Source organism: Aquarana catesbeiana, linkage group LG04 (genome assembly GCF_042186555.1).
Source record: "Aquarana catesbeiana isolate 2022-GZ linkage group LG04, ASM4218655v1, whole genome shotgun sequence".
Classification (NCBI taxonomy): domain Eukaryota; kingdom Metazoa; phylum Chordata; class Amphibia; order Anura; family Ranidae; genus Aquarana; species Aquarana catesbeiana.
Genome location: NC_133327.1, coordinates 590,480,043 through 590,500,480, shown reverse-complemented (window position 1 = coordinate 590,500,480; position 20,438 = coordinate 590,480,043). Strand labels below are relative to the sequence as shown.

The 20,438-nt window shown below is 41.8% G+C and overlaps 2 protein-coding genes across 2 annotated transcripts in view; one reads left to right on the top strand and one right to left on the bottom strand.

The window, feature by feature from the left end:
- The window catches only part of MGME1 (mitochondrial genome maintenance exonuclease 1), a 33,370-nt gene extending 31,457 nt beyond the window's left edge, over window positions 1-1,913 (top strand). The window contains exon 6 of the mRNA XM_073628157.1: window positions 1,128-1,913. The gene's annotated coding sequence lies outside the window, so the exon portion shown is untranslated. The remainder of the gene's footprint in view (window positions 1-1,127) is intronic.
- A 715-nt stretch (window positions 1,914-2,628) lies between these two features.
- Window positions 2,629-20,438, bottom strand: part of CRNKL1 (crooked neck pre-mRNA splicing factor 1) — a 47,231-nt gene continuing 29,421 nt past the window's right edge. Inside the window, exons 9-14 of the mRNA XM_073628154.1 lie at window positions 16,747-16,806; window positions 15,551-15,631; window positions 14,017-14,256; window positions 9,632-9,733; window positions 6,174-6,422; window positions 2,629-2,916 (exon numbers count right to left, since the gene is read on the bottom strand). Of these exons, the coding sequence (XP_073484255.1) occupies window positions 2,749-2,916; window positions 6,174-6,422; window positions 9,632-9,733; window positions 14,017-14,256; window positions 15,551-15,631; window positions 16,747-16,806 (900 nt within the window). The 3' untranslated portion in view covers window positions 2,629-2,748. The remainder of the gene's footprint in view (window positions 2,917-6,173; window positions 6,423-9,631; window positions 9,734-14,016; window positions 14,257-15,550; window positions 15,632-16,746; window positions 16,807-20,438) is intronic.

Sequence of the window (20,438 nt, the reverse complement as noted above, 5' to 3'; positions counted from 1 at the left end):
TCTCTAATCACATTAGACATTGATTCAGATTTCTTGTTCTCCCTTTCCTCTTTTTTTTTCCTTTTTCTCCTTTTCCCTTCTTTTCAAGTAAATGAATACATGTTCTGTTTACACACAGACAGGTTGTGACCAACTGTTGTTAACATATGGTACAGATATGTATAGTCTATGTACATTCATGGTTCCCCATTGTTTGAATTGACTTTCTTCCCAAGCTTCATTCATTCCTTCATTCATTATTACCAAGATTTTGAATACCCAATTAATAGAATTGGATATCTCTCCTGCTGGGTTTCCCTTCTTTGGTTCACACGGACGCCAGGGGCACCCACATGATGCGCGAGTATTCAATCGCTCACCTGTGGGAGCCCTAGAGGTGCTAGTTCCACGGGGGGTTACTGTAATAGACGGGGCTTTTTGTTTTTTCACGAGGGTTTATTATATATTTTTTTATATGCTATATATCTATCATTCATTCTCTACCAGCAGGGTTATTTTGGTATTTACAATATCGAGGCCGACTTTAATGACATTAGTTTATCCCCTATCTATATAAGAGACAAGAATGTACCTCATTCTCTCTTTTTCTTCCCTTTGAATGACAATATTGGCCTCGAGGGGGGATTTATATATACCATTTATTCTCTTTCCCTCTTCCAAAATGGCAACACCGGCCTCTTTCTGTGGCTGGGACTTCCTTGTTTGTTTTTTTGTTCTGACGCATGCACACTAAGGATACATGCACGGTCAGCGTCATGATCCTTGGCGCATGTGAGGCACCGGCATTGACGTATTCTACGTCATGCCGTTACACTCTCATCCTTGCCCCGATCTATGTGCCCATACGTGGAATGCCTCAATGCACGTCCGCATCCCGGCGGTGACGTCAGACGCCGCCAGGATGGAGGGAATACAAGTATGCGGTAACTGTCCGCTACTCTTGGTCGGTGGCTCTTCTGTGAACAGGGGAGGCTGTGTGACTCTCTCTCCCCTCCACTGCATGCCTGCCCACACTTCGTTTTCAGGTAACTGCTTCCACACACTGACTCTGCTTGTTACAAAATTGATTCACTGCCGTGGTTAGCACATTTACTGATATGGATTTCTCTCACTGTTTCTCTTTGTAGTGTACATATATCCTTCAACATCCTTTTGTTGTCTACGATTTGCTAACAACCAGTCGTTGCTAAATCTCTCATCAGGGAGACGTGAAGCGCCCGTTTTCATTTTTGCAATAAGGCTTTAATAGCCTCTAGCAATCTGTATTTGATTCAACCTAAGGTAACTTTATGTCTGACCTCTGGATACTCAATCCTGAGTGCTTTGCAGACCATTTTTTGTAATTACTATTTTTTTATTTCCAGCAAGGATATATTTATACTTAGCCCCTCTGTGACCAACAATGTGGGAGGCCCAGGCAGAGGAGACCCATCCAATTTCGTGAATGCCATTCACTGCGTTCATTAAACTACAACAATAGTTTTACCTTCATGTATTATTTGGCTTGGTAAGATAGTCTTCATCATGATTATTTATTGATTAATTTTTTCTTTTTGTTGTGTTGAATTTATTTCATTTTCATTGATTAATTGGTTACGATTTCAATACCTCTATGAGACTTTTTGATTGAATTTTGCTATTTATGTATGCAGTAATTACTCTATCCGTGTGATTTGATTTTATTTATAATTCTTATAATATATGATATTAATTTTGTGTTTCTCGTTCCTAGTATACCACATATTTACCAGAACTCCTAATGAAGCTCATAAAGAGCGAAACATGTTGAGTGGTATCTACTAAATAGTTTTCTTTTTCATTGTCTCTGTAAAGCCAGATATGGATATTGTGAAACCTGTTTTTAACTTTTGATAATATGTATTAAATATAATAAATACATTTTTGTATGGATAGACTTTGCATACATATTTCTTTACTCCAATTATTACAATATTTATGCACCTTTAAAGTCCCTGGGGTAATTTTACCCCATCCCCTTTTCTTTTGTGTATTTCTCTATGGGATGCGGTGCCAATGGCTGATTTTTTCTGTCCTCTATATGTTAAGGACATGGGTATTTGACGATTACATGGCAAGATGTAATCTTGCAGCAAAATTAGGATAATCTACACCTGTACAATCAGAAAAAGCTCACTTGATTTCTCCAATCCAGTTTGCCATAGTGTGGGCAACTGACAAAGTGGCTCAGCCTGCCAAGGCAAAGGAGGACTTCAAAAGAGTTTCTAGACACATCAACTGAATACTTAACAGAGGGAACCCCCCCCTCCATCTGTAGTAGAAACAGTATATTGAATATTTAGTGCAGAAATGACTGGATCCACAGTGGGAACAGTGGTACACTGGGGGGGTGACTAAACAAAGCTTTTGCCAATGTCCAATCACTTGAAGGTAGTAGCACATAACACATAGTCAAAGAATCGGCTCCTGTGCCCTGTACTGTATGATGAAGATATGTACTTTGTGCTATTTACAACGTAACTTCCTCAGTGTAATGATGCAATGCAGTCATCACCTTTCTCTGGACTGCAGAGCATCCATTGGAGAAAAATACAACTTTGATTAATCACGACTTGACTGAAAGCAAAAAAAAAAGGAATAAACTGAAAATTAAGCATTGTGCATTTCCAAATAGTTTAATAGCAAATATGTCCAATCTGACAAGTATGTACAAGAATGAAGGACAGTTATTAAAAAAAAAATTAAAAAAAAAAAAATGGTAAAATTGTGTCAGGCAGTGCTCTCATCAATGTCTTTGTCAGGATCTTGTTCCTCTTCCTCATCATTTTTCTGCTGTTTCTTCCAGATCTTGGCCATGGCGAGAAGTTTAAGATTAGGCTGATTGGCGGCATCCTCAGGAAAGATGTAGTCATAATACTCTTCCCAACCAGCATCTGACTAGAAAGGGGAAATGAACAAGAGTTTACTATTAGGACCAGTTAACTTTTCTAACCACAGTGGTGAACCTAGTGTTTTTTTTTAACCCATGAAGGGCCCAGCAACAGGATAACTTCAAATCTGGTTTCATGCAGCAGCTTGTTGCTAGGAACAAAGAACCCCCCCCCCCCAAAACACACACACTTTCTTTTCCTGTTGGAGTACACAACATTCCTATGACCCAGACAGTGCAAAATATTTTTTATTTTGTTTATTGTGATAACCAATTAAAAAACAAAAACAGAACTCTTGACTGTGAACAAGTATTCACCCCCTTTGCTATGAAACCTCTAAATAAGATGTGGACAAACTAATTGAAGTTTCTTACTTACAGTGGGGAAAATATTATTTGATCCCCTGCAGATTTTGTAAGTTTGCCCACTTACAAAGAAATGAAGGGTCTAGAATTGTTATAGGTGTATTTTAAATGATAAAGATAGAATAGCAACCAAAAATCCAGAACACACACGATACAAAAGATTTTACCCTCTTCATGAGCAGGCCATTTTATTGCTATTCAGCACTGCACTACTTTAATTGGCAATTGTGTTATTATGCAACACTGTACACAAATTAATTTATCATTTTTTTCACACAAATACCATCACAAAATTATATTTTCTACCCTCTGTTAAAAATTGCCAAATTAATCAAATTTCTTCATAAATTTAGACCAAAATGCATTGTGCTACATGTCTTTGGTAAAAAAAAAAAAAAAAAAAAAAAAAAAAAAAATTCCAGCAATTCCAGAACTGTCATGAATGGGTTACATTTATAACAGCTGTGATTACTAGTAATCTGTGATTGGCTACTGCCAATTACATGGTACAGGTTGCTGTGACTGGCCCAGGTACCATGTGATAGCTGTGGGCCAATCACTCTATAGGAAACACAACTGTTACGAATGAAATTAATTTATAACTGCTTTGTTGACATGATCATGCGATTGCTCATGTGATCCCATCACCCTGAGAAAACCATCCTTGCAGTGAAGCATGGTGGTGGCAGCATTATGCTATGAGGATGCTTTTTATTGACAGGGACTAACTGGTCAGGATTGAAGGAAATCTGGATGGCACTAGATACAGAGCAGTTGTTGAATAAAACTGGTTTGTTTGCCAGAGATTTGAGACTGTTCTGGTAGAAGGTGAAACTCCATCCCAGTGACCCTAAACATGTGGCTAAAGCTACACTGGGGTGTAATAAAGATAAGCATGTACAGTCAATGCCTAGACCTTGATCCAATTGACTTGAAGATTGCTGTACACCAATGCAACCCATCTAACCCGAAAGAGCTGAAATAGTTTTGCCTTGAGGAAAGGCCAAAAATCCCAGTGCCTGTATGTGATGAAGTGAAATTAAACCCTTCTATCCTTTACAGCCAAAGAAGCTGCCATCTTAGACCCTGATCTGCAGTTGCCATCCTGCTGCACATGTGATCAGTCATGACACCACCATTTGATGTCTTGACAATTCAATTAAGAGCAGAAGCAACTGTGACTTTGTTATCCACTTAAAGATCAGGCCTTTACGGACACCTTTTTGTTTACATGTAAAAATCTGAATTTTTGCTAGAAAATTACTTTTTTGAATTTTAATGCAACAAAAACACAATACATAACCCAATTGTTTGGTAAAATATAAGATGTTACGCCGAGTAAATAGGTACCAAACAGGTCACATTTTAAAACTGCGCAAGCCTGTGCGACAGGCGTAAATTTTACTATCCATAGGTGTCGCTTTAAAAGCCTTTACAGGTTACCACTGATGTACACAGGAGGTCTGGTACTAGAATTACTGCCCATGATCTGACGTTCACTGCGATACCACACATGTGTGGCATGATCGCTGTTTGTGTGCGGGACTGATGTATGAATTCTCCTTCGTGCATAAGCATAAGGGAACAGGAGCACTTTTGTTTTTGTTTTTTACACCATTGCTTTAAAAATTAATTTTTTGATCACTTTTATTGCTGTGACAGGGAATGTAAACATCCTTTGTGACATCAATAGGAATGTGACAGGTACTCTTTATGGAGACATCTGGGGTCTATAAGACCCCAGATCCCTCTTCTGTCCTTAAAAGCATTTGAACACATGATTGGTGTGCTTCGAATGCTCTTGATATTTGAAAATGGCGATGTTGACATCTGGGTAAACCGGAAGTGATGTCAGGTCACCATAGCCGAGAGCCGAACAAAGTCAATCCGGTCTTTGGCATTCTAATCAGCCAGTGGAAGCACCAGCTGGTCAATGGGGACTTCCGGTGGGACAGGAGATCTTGGTAAAAGCCAAAGAAGGCAGCAGGACATCCCCTCCCACTGCTTATAAAAGTAATCCATCGGTTAATTAGCCACTAGGACTGCTTTTACAAGAGAGCTGACTGGGGCGCTAAATAAACAGTACCAGGACGATGCCTGTAGCTGCAGGCATCATTCAGGTACAACTAGGTATGTGACTGGTGACTGGTAATAGAGAAATACCCCAAGAGACTTGATTTATGGACATTAAAGTACGTGTGTGTGTTTTTAGTATCGATTAATATTTTTGTCATAATAAAAAATAATTTTACACTTTCAAATTGGTAGGCATGTTGTGTACATTACATGGTAGAAAATGCCAAAAATCTATTTTAAATCTAGGTTGTAAAACAAAGACAGGAAATAAAAAAACCCAAAGGGGTGGATACTTTTGCAAGCCACTGAATATATTTTGATATATAGATGACATTTCCAGTGAGTGGAATGCCACTTAAAAGTAGTATAAATTGTCTTATTGTGAAATATTTCCTAAAATGTATCTAGTTTACCCAACGTACCTATTTTAGTGCCAGTTTTGTGGATGCTTCCAACCCAATATCATATTTGATCTCACATCAATAGTAATAAGATAACTGGTTGGTGTTCACCCAACTAGACTGAAGGGCAAATGTCACTTTTGTAAGGTTTTGGTAATGGCAGTGTCTTTGTTTTTAGGAGTCTCACAGGGGCAGGCACCTGTGACATCAGATGTATGGATCAGATGTAACGTGGCCAATTGTGGGACAAGTTCCCTTGGACCTGCAAAGCTTTAAAACCTGGTAGCATAGGAAATCACCACCTGTCAGAGAGGGTAAAGTACCCACAGCATGGTCACTGCAGTGGGTTTCAATATTAATAGGCCTATTCAATCTATAGCCCTTACCCTGCTAAGCTAGGAAAAGTTTTAAAGAAGTCTTACCCCATCCTCTGATTGGAGTTTTCTCCTCTTCTTGACTCTCTCTGGCATCAGCTTGGCCACCCTTTCCTGTGCACTCTCGGGGCCAAATTCCTCCTCAAAGCTCCTCCAGGACTCAAGCAGCATCAGTCTCTCTTCCTTCTCTTCACAGTTCCTCAGAGTCTTGTTTGCTTCCTCATAGATTTGCCTGCATTTACTCAGTGTGTCCTCAGCTCCAGTTGTCAATTCAAACTGTGCTAAGCTGATCCAAACCTGGGGAAGCGAGGAGAGAAAATAAAATGATTTGATAACTGGAGATATAAATATTATATCTGGCCATCTTCTGGAAATATGTATAGGAAGGAAAATCCTATGCAGCAGACTGCTGGATGTTGGGAATGGTCCCATGCACTGTGTGCAGACCCTAAAAGGGAGCGATTTTCATCCCCAAACAATGGTTGTAACGGAAGACTCTTCCCCGTGTAGGTTGTCATATGAGCTCTCCCTACATTGGTCCTTGCATCATTATTTCAGTAATTAAAGTTATTATTGCTGCAAGTTTCTTTAGGCATGTACACAACAGAAAAATCACATGGCTTGGGAGTCGGGACACTGCAAAATTAATTATAGTAATCTCATGGGGTCATTATTTCAGGTTCACTAGGTAAAAGAATACATTTATTTTGGAAGCATATACTTTTAAACCAGTTTAGCTCATACACCAGTATACCACTCATGAAACAGAGCAATTTTTACATTTCCACTATGGGTCTATCAATTCGACCCGGCCATTAATTATGATACCGCAATAATGTACGTAAGTGCTTTTTCAGGAACAAAAAAAAAATTACTAATTTTTTTAGGCAAGGACAAAAACAATTAACCACTTGACCTCCGGAAGATTTAACCCCTTCATGACTAGGCCATTTTTTGCGATACGGCACTGCGTTATTTTAACTGACAATTGCACGGACATGCAACGCTGTACATAAATAAAATTTATGTATTTTTTCCGTACAAATAGAGCTTTCTTTTGGTGGTATTTGATCACCTCTGCATTTATTTTTTGTGCTACCGACAATTTTGAAAAAAAATATATATATATATATATATATATATATATATATATATATATATATATATATATATATAAATAAACAATAAATTATAAATAAATAAAATTATATATATATAAATTATAAATAAAAAAAAAAAAAAAAAAAAAATAATATATATATATTCTTATTTTCGGCTACAAAACATATCCAACGTAAAAAAAAAAAAAAAAAATTTCTTCATAAAATTTAGGCCAATATGTATTCTGCTACAAATGTTTAGTAAAAATCTCATTAAGCAGGTATTGATTGGCTTGCGGATAAGTTACAGCGTTTACAAACTATGGGATATATACTGGAATTTTTATTTTTTATACTAGTAATGGCAGCGATCAGCAACTTTTAGCGGGACTGCAATATTGCGGCGGACATTCTGACACTGACACTTTGTGGGAACCAGTGACACTAATACAGTGATCAGTGCTACAAATATTCACTGTACTAAGGACACTGGCTTGGAGAAGGTAAACGTCAGGGGTGATCAAAGGGTTAAAGTATAACTAAAGGCAACATTTTTTTTTTCAGTTTTGGATAGAGTGGAGAGGGATTAGAACACCTTTCAATTTTTATTGCTTTCTGTGCCCTCGTTCAGGAGATTCACCCTCTCTATTTGTCCTGTTTACTATTATCATTAACCACTTAAGGACCAGCCTCATTTTGGATTTTAGGTGTTTACATGTTTACAGGTTTTTTTGCTAGAAAATTACTTAGAACCCCCAAACATTATATATTGTTTTTTTTCTAACACCCTAGAGAATAAAATGGCGGTCATTGCAATACTTTTTTCGCACTGTATTTGCGCAGCGGTCTTCTAAGCGCACTTTTTTTTTGAAAAAATTCACTTTTTTGAATAAAAAAAATAAGACAACAGTAAAGTTAGCCCAATTTTTTTTTATATTGTGAAATATAATGTTACGCCAAGTAAATTGATACCAAACATATCATGCTTCAAAATTGCGCCCGCTCGTGGAATGGCGTCAAACTTTTACCCTTAAAAATCTCCATAGGCGACGTTTAAAAAATTCTGCAGGTTGCATATTTTGCGTTAGAGAGGAGGTCTAGGGCTAGAATTATTGCTCTTGATCTACCGGTCGCGGCGATACCTCACATGTGTGGTTTGACCACCGTTTTCATATGCGGGCGCTACTCACGTATGCGTTTGCTTCTGCGCGCGAGCTCGTCGGGACAGGGCGCTTTAAAAATATATATATATTTTTTTATTTTACTTTATTTTAATTATTTTTTCACTGTTTTTAAAAAAAAAAAAAAAAAAATTGGATCACTTTTATTCCTAATTCAAGGAATGTAAACATCCCTTGTAATAGAAAAAAGTATGACAGGTCCTCTTAAATATGAGATCTGGGGTCAAGAAGTCCTCAGATCTCATATTTACACTAAAATGCAAAAAAAAAAAAAGTCGCTTCCGCCGTCCTATGGTATGGAGACGGGTGGGCGCCATCTTAGCCTCATTCGTCTCCATACCGAGGAACTGACAGGTCCCGATCTCCTCCGCCGCTACCGATCGCTCCCCCCTCCCGCCGCCGATAATGGTGATCTCGCAGCGAATCTGCCGCGGAGACCACCATTATCGGAAACACGACCGGCTCCTGTAAAGATGGATACCTCGGTTGTGACAGCAGCTGCTGCTGTTACCGAGATATCCCTCTTCAAAATGCTGACGTATATGTACAGGAGCCGGTCGGTAAGTGGTTAAAAAGTGAAAGTAAAAGAAAATACCAAATTTTGGGTTGTCCCCAGAAAAGTAAGAGAGAAAATCTTCCAATGGGAACACTAGTACTGGTGACCTGGGGGTCCCCAATGAATTCCCTTCATTTGCAGGGATTTCCTCTCACTTCCTGTTTGGCTATGGAGCAGGAAGTGAAGAAAAATCTCTGCAATGGGACACAGATGGTGAAAAAAATATGACAGGGGTTATAACCCTCGCTTGCTCTATCCAAATAAAAAAATTGCCTATAGTTAACACCCCTTAAATGTGTGTTTAGCCAGTGTTTTTGTGTACTGTGTGAGGTGCTTTTACTAAAGGGATATGGCATGTAACCCCAAATCCCTCCTCTGCCCTTAATATACACGTGATTCTTCGCAGCGTGACCGCCCTGTAACAGTAAATCTATCTGGTGGTTGAAGTGCAAATCCATATATAATTGATATGACAATGTAAAATCAGCAGAGAAATTTTAGGGAGGACGGAAGGAGACAATTAGAAGTTAAGGGGTTAAGCAAGAACAATGAAAAAAAAATAGCCTAAGGTACATCTATTAAGTTTTCTTTTTAATTTATATAATCCTGTTTGGATTTTTACAGTAAATCAAAACTTTGCCAATGTAATATTTTATACAAATGATGTACCTTAACATGTTGTGTTCTCTGCAGAAGTCTTCTATATAAATTTCTTGTTTTATCATATTCTTCCTGTTCTATTTCAAAGTCTATGTATGATTTCCAAAGAACCTGCAAAAAGAAAAGACAAGCAATGGAGCAACCAAGCCATGAATACTACATTACACAGCCAAATTCCGAGAACATCCCTCCAAACGTTTGAGTTCAGGTTTTTCCAGTGAAGGGTACTATTAATGCTACAGCTTATGAAAGTTTTGACAACTGTGTGCTCCCAACTCCTGTGGGGAGAATTTGGGGAAGGCCCTTTTCTGTTCCAACATGACCATGCCCCTGTACACAAAGCCAGCTTCAAGCTTCATAAAGACATAATTTATCAAGTTTGGTGTGGAAATACTTGAGTGGCCTCAACCAAACCCTGACTTTAACCCCACTGAATACCTTTGGGACCATACAAATTGTTTTTGGATGAACAGATACAAATTCTCACATACACACTGCAATATCCATCTTGTGGGAAGTCTTCCTTGAAGGGTAGGAGCTGTTAAAGCTGTAAGGAGGGTTGAAGGCTGTATCGGAATACAATAAATTCATACAGCTGTGATGGTCAGGTGGCTATATAGCCACTTCCAGGCCAGCGACATATACATACGTTGTGGGACTTGCAGCCGCAGTCATCACCCCGGGACTGTTTTTTTTTTTTTAGAGCCAGAGGTCAGCTCTCTTGTAAAAGTAATCCTCATGGCTCACTAGCTGCTGGATTTCTCTTACAAGTAGCAGGAGGGGACTTTCCCCTCCCCTCCCACCGCCTGCTCTCCAGTCCCACCAGGAGGCCCGAGCAACCAGCTGGCCGGACAGCCGAACAAAGCCAGGAATGGCTTTGATCGGCTAGGGTCACCTGGAAGAGATGACCTGACATCACTTCCGGTTTATATGCCATTTTTAAAACATCTAAGCCATTCAAAAACATTGATCTTGGGGTTTTGAATGCTTTTAAGGGCAGAGGAGGGATTTGGAGGTCACCTGACTATTGCTGTCATAAGGAGGTTTACATGCGATTTAAACAGGAATGTGTTGCGATTCCTGTCCGAATCGCATGCAATTTCACCCACTGCTCCTGTGTGTGTGAACCCAGTATAGAAAGGGAAGCCCTATCTAGTGCGGCAAAGGGCAGTTTATTAAAAATGTTATAACAACTCACATGAAATTACAGATCTAGCCAAATCCAAATCTGCATAGTGTCCCTGGTCCCACTGATGACAGAAAACCACAGCCGCTGGAGGAGATGTATAGGTGATCCACCCCCAAGCCGACATCACTTCCACCCTATACCCACAGGGGTCCCAGAACTTCTCCTCCAGCAGCCACGGTTTTCCCATCATCGGTGGGACAGGTACACTATGCAGATTTGGATTTGACGAGATATGTACTTTTTAATGTGAGTTGTTAGAAAATTAGCCCATTGCTGCACTAGATGGCCCTTCTCTTTCTATACTGGGTTCACAGGAACGGTGGGGGAAATCGCATGCATTTTGGATAGGAATCGCACTGCATTCCTGTTCAAATCACATGCGATTCTTTGCAGTGCGACTTGATCCCATTCATTATGTATGGACGCAAATTGCACTGCAAAGGTATAGGTACTCGGTATTGCCGAGTAATTGACCGAAAGTATCAGTAGTCTAGAATCAAGCCTTAAAACAGGTTTTTACTAAAGTTTTTCGTCATGAATGAAGGTACCAGTGACTCCTCTAGGTTATAAATGCTAATAGACTTTGAGGTTCTCTTTTGGTAGTATGATGTGAACTGATGCTATATGGCAAACTGAGTTGAGGCTGCGATGGGCAACTGGGTGCAGGATGCTCTTTGCCAGGGCACTAGAGAGAGCAAATATGAAATGATGGAGCACATATTGCAAATGACTTAATACTTTACAAAATGTATTCAAAATATGTAATTGAAAACACAACAGTTTCCAATTAAAAAGGCAAAAATGTATCCTATTGGCATTTTCATATGATTGCACATAAAGAGCACTATTTTGGAGCTTGCCTAAATGCATCGCAGGTCCGGTGGTCAGACCAATGCGATGCTTTTTTTCTAAAAACACTAAAGATGGACTTTTGTTTTCTTTCAATATTTTATTAAAGAGAAATGAACAAAAGTACAATTTGTCTTAATTAGTAGAGTTGCATTGTCACGAATAATCATAATCCAGGAGTTGTATTCGGTTTTGTACAACATTGAATAGCATATGAATGGCATAAAAGCAATCCAACAGCATGGTAAGATTGTTATTGGGATTCCTCGGTGGGTTGCATTTGGAAGTTATCAGTCTAAGCAAGAGGGAGGAGGTCAATCAAGCAACTCATCCAACTATGCTGCTAAGAAATGTATGATGCATGGGTCCCAGGTGTTCTTACATTTTGGTATAGAATGCGTTAAAGCGGAGTTCCACCCAAAAGGGGAAGCTCTGCTTGTTTGCACCCTCCACTGCAGCATTTGGCACTTTCTGGGGGGGGGGGGGGGTTTGCAGATACCTGTCAAAACCAGGTACCCGCCCTACTTCTGGGTAAGATCGCGGTACTGAGATCTACGAAATGTCTGGCTCCATCTTCCCCCCGCTGCCTTCTGGGAGACACACAGGTCCCAGAAGACAGCGGGACCATTCAGAGAGCATGACTCGCGCATGCACAGTAGGAAACAGGCTGTGAAGCCACAAGGCTTCACTTCCGGTTTCCCTTAGTGGAGATGCCGGAGCCTGCACCCAAAGCCAATCTACGAATCGGCTAGGGGGGCTGACATCGCGGGATACCTGGACAGGTAAGTGTCCTTATATTAAGTATACAGTATTTGTAGCTGCTGACTTTCATTTTTTGTCTTTTTTTAGACTGGAACTCCACTTTAATTTTGCTGTCATTTACTCATTAAAAAATATTATTATACGAGATTTATATAGCGCCAACAGTTTACACAGCGCTTTACAGTGTATAGGGGGGACAACACAATTACAGTACAGTTCAATACAAAAGGTACAGGAGGGCCCTGCTCGTAGAGCTTACATTATAAAGGGAGGGGGTGGTGGTACAAAAGGTAATAGCTGCAGAGAATGATTTGATGGGGGTGGCTCGGGGACAGTTATGTGGGTGTGGGATAGGCTTCCCTGAATGAGTTTTCAGGGATCTCCTAAAGGTGGACAGGGTAGGGCCTGATCGGACATACTGGGGCAGGAAGTTCCAGAGGATGGGAGAGGCTCTGGAGAAGTCCTGAAGGCGAGCATGGGAGGAGGTAACAAGGGAGCTAGAGAGCAGGAGGTCCTGGGAGGAGCGGAGGGGGCGATTTGGGCGATATCTGCAGATGAGGTTGGTGATGTAGATGGGGGCGATGTTGTGAATGGCCTTGTACGTTATGGTTAGCATTTTGAATTTTACACGGTGGTGTAGTGGAAGCCAGTGAAGAGATTGGCAGAGAGGGACGGCAGTCACGGATCGATTAGTGAGGTGTATTAATCTAGCAGCAGCATTCATAATAGACAGAAGGGGGGGGGGGGGGATAGCCTGCTTAAGGGTAGGCCATTAAAGGAGAGAGTTGCAGTAGTCAAGGCGGGAAATAATCAAGGAGTGAATAAGTTGCTTTGTGGTGTCATTAGTCAGAAAGGGTCAAATTCTGGATAATATGTTGTGAAGTCTGGAATAGACTTCAGTCTTAAAGTGTTACTAAACCCACAATAGTAAAATCAGTCTGTATATGCATTAAAGCATGCTTGTTATACTCACTAAGAGGTTAATCCTCTTCATTGTTTAAAAGGCTCTTTGATCCACCCCTTCTTTTACTTCCCCCAATCCATCTGCTGATAGAACAGAGCCCTAGGAGGCACTCTGTACATGCTCAGTTTGGTGTGTATTGCTAGAGAGTTTTTTTTTGAGAGGGTGCATGTAAGAGGGTGCATGTGATCGGCACAGGGCCAATCAGCACTGTCCAGACAGAAAGTCAGGGGTCATGAAGCCTCATAGGACAGTCAGAGGGGAATAAAAACGCCTCCTTTAAGCTTTAACCAGTGCTTGGCCAGACACTGATAGAAGTTACAAGACTACTTTATACTGCTGATGAGAAAAGCAGTTTATATTTGCTAAAATGATTGCATTTCCATGTACTGTGGGAAACCAGATATAGTGAATGCAGGGTCCTGGGTTTAGTAACACTTTAAGGTCCATCTGCCACTTGGCCATGGGAGAATGGTGTAGTGAGGAAAAGGCCACTAAGGGACTTTTGTCTTAAAGTACTAGAGACTTATTTTTTTATACATGGTGAAAATATTTTCTTTCAGCAGTTTCTGAAATACAAAAGTATGCATTCCCAGACAAAAACAAATAAAAACTGAAAAAACACTCACTTACTTCAGGCATATCAAGACGCGGCTGTCCAATTGCAAGCTCGTACACAGCACGGGCTCTGTCAACATCTCCCAGAATAGTTTCCAGTTCTGCAAATTTAATCCATGTTGTGCAGTTTTCCGGTGTGAATTCCAAAAACTTTTCATACAGCTTTCTACATCTATCAAATTCTCGAAGCTGTAACTCCAGTTCTATATAGCCTTTAAACAGCTTCAGTTTTGGTGATTTGCCAATGGATGTGCCCTACATCGGAGAAAGACCAGACGTGTTGCAAATAATTCAGGGGTGCTGTCTAAAAGTTAAAATAATCTGACAAAACTAGGAACCAAATCCCTTTTTCCATAAAGCATCAAAAAAATCTGCGGATATGTAAAAAGCAAAACTATTTTTATTTTTGAAAGAGTGAGGAAGGCCTAGACTCCCTGTCAAGTTTTTACTGTGATTAGGATCCCAGCTGGGGAGATTTATCCTATTTGTTGTGATTATCATTTTCACTGAAACAGAAAGTAATGGTGAATCGAAATTTTTGGAGTGGTCACCAGAACAAGGTGTGAGGGTAGACATTCCAATGGGGACAACTGTATAAGAGGGGAATTCCACCCTCTTTTGTGAAGATCTCCTTTCGTTTCCTGTATCTGGAACAGGAAGTGAAGGGCAATCTCTACCCAATTCATTTCCATACAAACATTATGGTACAGCAAACATGGGCCATGAAAACAAACACACACTTTAACCACTTCCTTACCGCGCTATAACTGACAGACAGCTACAGCACGGCTGTTCCAGGAGGGTGTCCACAATCATCCTCCCGGAACCACGCCGCACATATGGTGTCCATTGTACACAGACATTTACTGATTGTGGTAAAGGGCCAATCACAGCGGCCCTTTACCACATGATCAGCTGTGTTCAATCACAACTGATCACAGTGTGAACAGATTTGCCGGTTATCGGCAGTACTTTTGTCACACGCTGTCACAGTGTGAGGAGAGGAGAGCCGGTAACTGGTAACATCAGTGCCGCCTCAGCACAGCCCCATCAGCGCAGATCACTGGAGAGAAAAAAAAAAAATTTCTAAATTTTAGAACAGAAACTACGTTTGCTTTTTTTACATTTTTTTTATTTAGCAAAAAATAAAAAACCCAGTGGTGATTAAATATCACCAAAAGAGAGCTTGGTCTCAAAAAAGATTAACATTTCATATGAGTACAATGACCGCGTAATTGTCAAAGTGTGACAGCACTGAAAACTGAAAATTGGCCTGGGCATGAAGGGGGTATAAGTGCCCAGTAAGCAAGTGGTTAATGTTTTTGCAGGCCCCAGATGGAACGTCTACCAAATTAAAAATTCTGGCGACTAACTTTTTTTTTTAAAAACAATAGAGCAAGTAAGAAAACTTTTAGATGTGTATTTTGAAGTTTCATTAAATTAGATTTTTTTTTTCTTACTTAATCGCATATATAATGTTCATGCTTACTTTCGCACAGTGTTCAAAGAAAACATGCGCAGAATGAATCAGAATTTTACCCAAACTTACCAAAGCTTTTCGAGCCATAGGAAGATTTTTTTGTCTTATCTCAAATTGTGCATACATTAACCAGATTTTGGCAAATGTAAACTGGAAGAGAAGAAAAACAATAATGAGGTCTGAATTCAAAACAAGCTATTGTACTACCTCACTGTGGGTGTGCAAGCTAGTACTCTAAAAGTACCAATGCATCACCCACTGATTAAATGGATAAATGCCCTAAGGCCCCTTTCACACATGCGGACCGTATGTCCGTATTTCATCCATCCGTTTTCGGATGAAATAAGGACATACAGCCATCCCTATGGGATAGCGGGTGTCAGCGGATGTACATCCGCAAACACCCGATGTCATCCGGCTCCGCTCTCGTCCGATTCTGCGGACGGAAGAAAATCCTATTTTTCTATCCGTCTGCAGAGCGGATCGGAGGGACACGGACAGACGGTCCGTGTTCCTCCGATCCCCCGTAGGGGAGAGCGGAGATCTGACGGGGCGGTCCCTGCACAGTGTGCGGGTCCCGCCCTGTCATCTGCCGGCTCAGCTGGGGAAAACGAAGCAATCCCCGCTGAGCAGCGGATGTTCACGGGGCGGATCAACACGGATCCGTCCCGTGTGAAAGGGGCCTTAAAGAGGAGTTCCCATTTAAAAAAAAAAATTAAAAGTCAGCAGCTACAAATACTGCAGCTGCTGACTTTTAGTTGGACACTTACCTGTCCCAGGGTCCAGCGATGTGGGGGATTGAAGCCCCGCTCATCTCCCCCTCCGTTCGACGGCGCCGGCATTGCAACTGTGGGCGCCGAGCTGTGGCTTCACAGCCGCGCACCCACTGCGCATGCGCGAGCAACACCGCGCGCCGTGATTGGCCGCTCAGTCATCTGGGACCTGTAATGGGTCCCAGATGATTGACAAGAGGGAGGGAGCAGAGATGAGCCCTTCCTGTGCTGAGGGGAAGTGATGTCACCAGCCCAGGCACTGAAAGAGACAGACTACGAGGGACCCCCTAGCAACAGGCATTTAGAGGTAAGTTAAAAAAAAAATAAAAATTTCCAAATGTTTTTTTTTCAGGCACATTCCTCCTTTTTTTTTTTTTTTTTAGTGTGGAACACCAATTTAAAACCTCTTTTTAACTTGCCAATTGAACTGCTAAGACCATGTTAAGTCTGAGTGTTACTGGGCTTAATGTACAGCTTATACTTTCTATTTACCTTTTTGTGTGGTATTAATTCTAAGCAGGCTTGATATACTTGTCTGGTCCTTTCTGGATCCTGTCAAAATATTATACAATTAAAAAATCATAAATCAATAAAAAAAAAAAAAAAAATCACCATAAGCAGTCTGAAAACAATACATGATAACACAAAACGGAAAATTGTATACTCACCTTTCCGTAATTTTCCTTTCCTGTCGCATCTCATGGCAGCATACACCTATGGGTTGTGGCTTCGCCCCCGCAACCTGATAGGACCGCGTAGCTATTAAGGTCTGAGAGAGCCCCTGCCCCAGCATTCTCCGTGTATATATACCTCACCTCAGATGGGTGGGCATTTGTATGCTGCCATGAGATGCGACAGGAAAGGAAAGTTACGGAAAGGTGAGTATACAATTTTCCGTTTTCCTGTCGCATCATGGCAGCATACACCTATGGGGAATAACTCGCAAACTGGGTGGGTATGAGCAAAAGATAAGTTTTATTTAGAAGGTATTGAGGAGTTAGCCTGAATAATCGCTCTCCCAAACTCTACCGTGGACAATCTAGCGGAGTCCACTTTATAATGAGAAATAAAAGGTGGTTTTTGAAGACCAAGTGGCTGCTTTGCAGATGGTTTCGGCTGATACCCTACAGTAGGCCGCCCAGGAGGTCGCCATTGCCCTTGTAGAGTGTGCCCTTAAGCCCTCAGGTACTCGTGTGTTGTTCGATGTGTAAGCTCTCTTAATGATCTTTACCAACCATGCTGCGATGGTGCGAGAGGTTGCTGCTTGTCCTCTTCTAAACCCATAAGGAATGACCAGTAGGTTTTCTGTCTTCCTCAGATTGCTGGTTGCCAAGAGGTAGGCCTGGATATTAGACTTTATGTCAAGCGGATGTGGATCACCCTGTTCTGTGGAGAGGGTGGGGAGACATAGCTCTTGGTTAAAGTGGAAAGATGATGACACCTTCGGGATGAAGCGATCCGATGGTTTTAGGACTACTTTGTCTGGATAGAATATTAAGCATGGTTCCTTAGCCTGTAAGGCCTGAATTTCCGATATCCTTTTAGCTGATGTAATTGCTATTAGGAAAGTGACTTTGAGAGTTAAGTCCCACAGGGAAACATTCTCTAACGGAAAAAATGGCTCATGGGATAAGGCTTCCAACACTACTGAAAGATCCCATGTCGGGAAGGAAGGTTTCCTAGGTGGCCTCAACTTTAGGCAAGCCTTCTGAAATTGGATGATGAGAGGTTCTTGAGCCCATTTCACTCCTGTCATAGCGGATAGGGCTGATACATGTACCTTCAGGGTACTAGACCTAAGACCTTTATCTAGACCTAGCTGGAGAAACTCGAGGATCTGAGCAACTGATGGAGATGCCGGGTTCCAGGATTGCTGTTGTGCGATTAAGAGAAAACTCTCCCAGATCCTTTTATAGGTTTTATTGGTCGTGGATTTTCTAGCCTGAAGGAGAGTGTCTATCACCTTCTGGGAGCAACCTTGGACTAAGAACCTAGTCCTTTCAATCTCCATGCTGTTAGATGCAGCCTCTCCGGAAATGGGTGAAGGAGTTGCCCCTGCGACAGTATATCCGCTGTCATTGGGAGTGTCAGTGGTTCTGCTGTGCTCAATTGGAGGAGCGTCGTAAACCATGGTCGTCTCGGCCAAAATGGGAGGACTTCTAACACTGGCTTTCGACCTCTTGAGTCTGAGTAAGAATCTCGGAATGAGTGGTGTTGGCGGAAAGATGTACCCCAAACGGAAGTTCCAATCGTGCTGTAGACAATCCGTGCCTTCTGCCGATGGGAAAAGAATTCTGGCTAGATACCTCTGGCATTTCGTGTTGACCGGTGTTGCCGCCAGGTCTATATCCGGTATCCCCCAGGTTTGGGTTATGAGGGTAAAGGCTTGGTGACTTAAGGCCCACTCGTTGTTTGATACAAAGGTCCGACTTAGAGAGTTGGCTAGTTGATTTTGGACTCCTGGGACATACGTTGCCGTTAACCCCGACAGGTTCAGCTGTGCCCACTCGAAGACTGGACGGACTTCCTGCATCATGGAGCGACTCCTGGTGCCCCCCTGCCTGTTGATATAGGCAACTGCCACTCTGTTGTCCAATTTTAGCAGGACCTCTTTCCCCCTGAGGAGGGGGCTGAAGGCTAAGAGAGCTTGGAATGCTGCTTTCATCTCTAATATATTTGAGACCACGTTCTTTGTTCTGAATGTCCAAAGGCCCTGGACTGCGTGATGGCGGTAGTGTGCCCCCCAGCCCTTCAGGCTGGCGTCTGAAGTGATTACTTCTTGAGGAAGAGGGACTATATGCCTGCATCTCTTCAGATTGTTCAATCTGGTCCACCACCAGAGTGATTGTTTTATTTCTTTCTGGATTATGATTGGCTGAGACAATGATACCCCGTTCCATTGTTTTAACAGTGATGCTTGCAGAGGTCTGGTGTTCCATTGGGCCCATTGTACCATTGGGATCGTTGCTGAGAATGACCCCAGTATGCTGAGGTACTCCCGAGCTGGTAGTGTGGTAGAGGCTAATAACTTTCTCGCCTTCTGAATGAGACTGGGAATTTTTTCCCGCAGAAGTTCTACCATATTGAGACGGGTGTCTAGTTCCGCCCCCAGGAATATCTTTCTCTGAGTGGGCTGCAGATTGCTTTTCCCCCAGTTTATGATCCAGCCGAAGTTTTGTAGGGTGGTAATCAGAATGGATCGATGCAGTAGAAGGGAATCCTGATTGGCTGCTAGCAAGAGGATGTCGTCCAGGTAATGATGGACTCTCAATCCTTGTTCTCTTAGTAAGGCTATTACTGGTAGTAAGATTTTTGTGAATGTCCTTGGAGCGGTGGAGATCCCGAACGGGAGACTTCGGAATTGAAAATGATGAAGACCTACTGCAAAGCGGAGAAACTTTTGGAATGAGATGTGAATGGGGACGTGCAGATAGGCGTCTTGTAAATCGACGGAAAGCATCCAATCCCCAATATTCATGGCCCGAAGAATTGACTGGAGGCTCTCCATCTTGAATGTCTCGACTAAGATTGAGCGATTGAGATTCTTTAGATCTAAGACAGGGCGGAGATCCCCTGATTTTTTCTTCACCAGAAAAAACGGGGAGTAGAAACCCGTTGACCTTTGGGATATTGGAACTTCCACTATGGCTTCCTTTTGTAACAGGTCTTGGACGTATTTTGTCAGTAGCATCCTTTTTTCCCGAGATGCCGGTAATCTGGTTACAAAGAATTGGTCTCTTGGAGCCCGTGTCTTGAATTTCCATTTGTGCCCGAACTGGACAGTGTCTATCGTCCATGGGTCCTTTATTGTATCCGCCCAGACCTGCTTGAAACTCATGAGTCTGGCCCCCACTAAAGCTGGTTGGGCGGACGCACCTTCAAAAAGACTTTTGTTCCCCTGTGGTAGGGGTCTTAGACTTCTGGAGCTTGAGGAATGATGACTGGGGATTCTTCCAGTTCCTCCTATACTCTTTCCCAGGCCTGTAGGATCTTGCCTCTCTGTATTTATCTGGCAGATTTCTTCTAGAAACTGGTGGTCTCTGCTGTCTGGGCCTCCTATCTGAAGGGATGAGTCCCGATTTTCCTCCGGTGACTTTAGAAATAGCGGAATCCAGTTTTTCTCCAAAAAGGTTTACGCCATCAAAGGGTATTTTACACCAGTTGGACTTTGAGGAGGGATCTGC